Source organism: Propithecus coquereli, unplaced genomic scaffold, assembly GCF_000956105.1.
Source record: "Propithecus coquereli isolate 6110/MARCELLA unplaced genomic scaffold, Pcoq_1.0 Scaffold18, whole genome shotgun sequence".
In the NCBI taxonomy this organism is placed as follows: Eukaryota; Metazoa; Chordata; class Mammalia; order Primates; family Indriidae; genus Propithecus; species Propithecus coquereli.
In genome coordinates, this window is record NW_012142745.1 from 166,498 (window position 1) to 171,586 (window position 5,089).

General features: G+C 52.3%; 1 protein-coding gene across 1 annotated transcript; it reads left to right on the forward strand.

Moving 5' to 3' along the window:
* The first annotated feature begins 2,434 nt into the window (after positions 1-2,434).
* Positions 2,435-3,547, forward strand: LOC105808775 (C-X-C chemokine receptor type 2-like). Its single transcript, XM_012642507.1, has one exon. The coding sequence runs from the start codon at positions 2,451-2,453 to the stop codon at positions 3,528-3,530; it is 1,080 nt and encodes a 359-aa protein (XP_012497961.1). The 5' UTR covers positions 2,435-2,450; the 3' UTR covers positions 3,531-3,547.
* The last annotated feature ends 1,542 nt before the right edge of the window (positions 3,548-5,089 follow it).

Below are 5,089 nucleotides of genomic sequence, written 5' to 3' on the forward strand. Positions count from 1 at the left end.
AGGGGAGGCACCTGCCTGACACCTCTGGCCCAGGGGCTGGGAGGGAGGGGAGAGGTTCTGGATTGGGATGGAGAGTTGGGCGGGAGAGCCCTTATGGGACCAGTGGTGGCAGCCCAGCTTGGGGTTGGCTTGGCCACTGCTGCCCAAGAAGTGCAGGGAGCCAGAGAGGAGTGGGCTGGGGCCAGGCTGGGGGTCTCAGCCAGTCCAATGTTGCTGCCAGAGCTAGGAGCCAGCACCTGCATCTGCAGCTGAGAGTTCGGGGTGATGGAGGCACCATCCCGGGACCCTCTGCGCCCCTGGCCCTGAGCCCTCCTGGCTCTCCTTGCCCTTCCCCACCCCGTGATTCTGCTACTTCACTTCCCTAAGAGCCCAGCGCAGAACTTGCCATGGGGTAGGCACCTCAGGAAGGGCAAACCCAGAGAAGCTGGTGGCTGGGAGGAGTGGTGCTGGGGTGGGGGAGGTGGGACTTCGTGGGAGACATTACTGACCTGTGAACGTCTTCTGGTCTCTGATGGGCTGTGCCAGAGCATTGGAGTTTGGGACCCCTTGGCATCCTGTTTCTACCAAGGTACAGGTAAGAAGTACTGGGGGGCAGAGTGGACTTTCATTGGGTTTAAGGAGGGGGACACAGAGGTGAAAGCTCGGCTCGGATTAAGGCAGAGCTTCCTAAGGCCCCTGGGAGGTCAACAGGAGAATGGGATGCCTTGTAAGGTAGTGAGATTATTGCGCTGAAACATGGGGACATGTAGGCTCCACCTCCTCCCCACAAGTTGGGGAACCGAGAGTCTGCCACTAGGCCGGCACTGTGGCCCCCCTCACCCCAACCCACAGCAGCCCAGCAGATCCGCCCGCAGCCACTTCCTGCAAGGGTCCTGAGGTTGCTCCCAATCCCCGTGGCCCACTGTGCACTTTGTCCCGCCGGCTCACCCTCGAGGGCTGCAGCAGACCTGCCAATGCTCCTGTGCACGTTTGTGTGCAGGTGTTACATGCACATACATGGTCCATTCTCTTGGGTATAACCTAGGCTGGCAAATGCAGGATCACGTGGTAACTCTATGGTGACCTTGCTGAGCGACTGTTAAACTGGTTCCCAAAGCAGCTGCACCATTTTACATTCCCACCAGCAACGTACGAGGGTTCCGTTTTCTCCACATCCTCAGCAATATTGTTTTGTCCATGCTGTTGTTAGCATGCACAGCCTGGTGAGTGGGACATTGTTCGGGGGACTGATTTCTTCCTGTCTCTGCTCTGACACTGGTGTTCACTTTGGCAGGTTATAGACTAGGAAATGACCGTAGGAAGTCGTACCTTGCTCTAATAAATGGAAGGATGGTGATCTATTTTTGGCACAAAAGGAAGCTAATTCAGGAGCTGGTTTACTTTAGTTAACCTCTGAGGCACTGGGATGATGTTTCCTAGTGGCTGCAGCCAGCCCTCTACACCCAGGCATGCGCAGAACAGAGTCTCTGCTGTCCCTGTAGCAACGGCAGAGCTCGTGGACATAGACTAAGTCTGAGGGGACAGGGGAGTCGAGGTGGATGAAGGCAGGTGCATGCAGGACAGGAGGGTCCCCAGCAGGACCGGAAAGCCACCAAACAAGGATAGTGTGTACTCTGTCTTCCCTGCTTCCTGCTGCCCCTCCCCTTGTTTGGGGAGCAGACTGGCTGTCTCTGCTCACCCCACATGGCAGAACATGGCTGCCCACAGCTGCCCAAATAATCTGTTACATTTCCACCCATTTGGAGAATCAATCAGCCACTTGCTTACCACGTTTAATACAGTTTTTCTCAGGACACATATACTCTCTGATCAGACCTCCTTCTTCCCAAAAGAGAAACACTGGACATTGTTAACTGAGTAAAGACACTTCCAGCTCCAGCCTTCAGAAACCCCATGCTGCTATCGCTCAAACCACTTCCTTTAAAATAACTTTCAGAAAGTTGCACAAAGAGATTCATCCTTCAGCTTTGAAGTCAAACCTTGACCCTTCCCTAGGGGTACAAGTCAGTTAATTGCATGCTTAGTCCCCAGAGTAACACTGAATGGCATCACCGGGTTCCGAGCATTAAATGCAGCCTGGACAGCCAAAGATGCTCACAACGGAGGGGTGCAAGCAGGACCCTGTTTTGTGTAGCGATTATCCGAAGGGAACTTTCTACAAAGTCTTGCATGATGGTCATGTCACAGAAAATGCTGTGAACCTCTGTCTGACATTGAAGAGAACTATAGTATTGTCATAAAGTTTACCTTTTTTCACTAAACTTATCTCATAACATTAGTGCCTCTACCACTTACACAATCGAAGTGAAAGTTACTTCCATTAATATGCAAACCAATGCAAGTTATCCTATCCCGGTTTCTTGGGTGGACGGGCAAGATCTTGGGCAGGATTTATTGTGCAATCACTCTCATCTCTCTTCTCTAGGCTAGGATTTAAATTTGTCTCAAAAATGGAAGATGATAACTGGGAGGACTTCGGCTTGGAAGATTTCTTCAATGGAGACTTTAGTAATTACAGTTACAGCACTGACCTGCCCCCTATTCTGCCAGATTCTGCCCCATGCCGGCGAGAATCCCTGGAAATCAGCAAGTATGCCGTGGTCGTCATCTATGCCCTGGTGTTCCTGCTCAGCCTGCTGGGAAACTCCCTGGTGATGCTGGTCATCTTGTACAGCCGCGTCAGCCGCTCCGTCACTGACGTCTACCTGCTGAACCTGGCCATGGCCGACCTGCTCTTCGCCCTGACCTTGCCCATCTGGGCCGCTTCCAGGGTGAATGGCTGGATTTTTGGCACAGCCCTGTGCAAGCTGGTGTCGCTCCTGAAGGAAGTCAACTTCTACAGTGGAATTCTCCTGCTGGCCTGCATCAGCGTGGACCGCTACATGGCCATTGTGCACACTGCATGTCCTCCCACTCAGAAGCGCCACTTGGTCAAGTTCATATGTCTGGGCATGTGGGCCCTGTCCCTGTGCCTGTCCCTCCCCATCCTAATTTTCCGCAGGGCCATCTACCCGCCCTTCTCCAGCCCAGTCTGCTATGAGGATATGGGCAACAGTACAGCAAAGTGGCGGATGGTGCTGCGGATCCTGCCCCACACCTTCGGCTTTGTCCTGCCCCTGCTGGTCATGCTGTTCTGCTATGGATTCACCCTGCGCACGCTGCTTAAGGTCCACATGGGGCAGAAGCACCGGGCCATGCGGGTCATCTTTGCTGTTGTCCTCATCTTCCTGCTCTGCTGGCTGCCCTACCACCTGGTCCTGCTCGCAGACACCCTCATGAGGACACAGTTGATCTCGGAGACCTGTGAGCGCCGCAAGGACATTGATCGGGCCCTGGAAGCCACCGAGATTCTGGGCTTCCTCCACAGCTGCCTCAACCCCATCATCTATGCCTTCATTGGCCAAAAGTTTCGCCATGGACTCCTCAAGATCCTGGCCACCCGTGGCCTGGTCAGCAAGGAGCTCTTGCCCAAGGACAGCAGACCTTCCTTTGCTGGCTCTTCTTCAGGGAACACGTCCACTACCCTCTGACACTCCTGCCTCAGTGCAACCCCTCAGGGTTCCTCCCTTCCCCCCAGCATCCCATTCCAAGGCCCACATCCACTGGCTGTTCATGGTGTGATTGTCACTGAAGCCCCATTGTGGCTACAGGAAGGAGCAGAGGCCACATCCTCACCAGGCCCCCACTGTGTGGTATAGAAAGTCTGCCCTGGTGCCCACCCCGTGCCATCATCACTAGGCCGACGCTGGAGCTCTGCCCATCCTGCCACTGGCCACAGCCCGCTGCTTTGCAAGAAGTGCAAATGAAAACCTCAATGACCTGCCACGTCACACTCACTAGGATGGCTCTTATCACACACACAAAACCTCATGAAATAGTAAGTGTTGATGAGGATGTAGAGAAACTGGAATCCTTGTGTGTTGCTGGTAGAAATGTCAATGGTGCAGTCACCATGGAAACACTGTGACAGCTTTCATCAAAATAGTAAACAGAGAATCAGCACGTGATCCAGCAATTCCACTTCTGGGAACGTCCCCACAGCAATGGAAACAGGGACTCAGACAGAGATTTGGACACCCATGTTGATAGCGGCATTATTCACAAGAGCCAAAAGGTGGACACACCCAAATGTTCATCAGTGAATGATCAGCTAAACAAAATGTGGTGTGAACCTGCAATGAAGTGTCACTGAGCCGGACAATGGATGAAGTGTTGGTGCACGTTACGATGTGGATGGACCTCGAAAACGTTACGCTGAGGGACACGAGCCAGACATAAGTGGGCAAAGATTGTACAATGCTGCTTCTATGAGGAACCTAGAACAGTCAAATTCACAGAGACAGAAAGCACAATAGTGGGTCCTGGGGGCTGGGGGCTGGGGAGAGAGGGACGTTATTGTTTAAAGGGTACAGAATTTATGTTTTGGGTGAAGAGAAAGTTCTGAAGATGGGGACAGTTGTGATAGTTTCTACAACAATATGAAATTAATTAATGCCACTAATCTGCACACTTCAAAGTCATTAAAATGGTAAATTTTTTAAGGAATATACTACCTCTATTAAGAAAAAAAGCCATGGCCCCAAAAAGTACTTTAACCACTAAAGCAATGCTGGAAACACATACTTACAATGTTGTTGTTTAATGAGTCCATCAAATGTCTTTTCTGGTATAAACCACTTTTAGTTGGGTGTTTATTGTACTACTTTCAACCAAAAGCATCCAAACTGCAACAGAGAGGTGGGACAAGGATGAGCAGAGGGCCCGGGTGAGGGGCTTTAGAGGAAGTAGCCCCTCTGCTATGTGTTGTGTCCATAGAGAAGGATTGGAACTGAGGTGGGGACCAGCCTGCCCAGCCTCATCCCCAGCCCCCGCCTCCTGCTGTGGCCCAGGTGTCATGCAAAGAGATGTGTTCTGGGATCCTCTAGGGCTGTAGTCCCCTACTCCTGGGCTGAATACTGGTATTGGTGCCTGGAGTGTAAGGACCTGGGCCACACAGCAGGAGGTGAGTGACAGGTGAAGTAGGGAAGCTTCATCTGTATTCACAGCCGCTCCCCATCGCTCACATCACTGCATAAGCTCCACCTTCTGT

Bases quoted from the DNA above. Each gene is read 5' to 3' on its own strand.
- LOC105808775 (XM_012642507.1), top strand. From the start codon at position 2,451: ATGGAAGATGATAACTGGGAGGACTTCGGCTTGGAAGATTTCTTCAAT.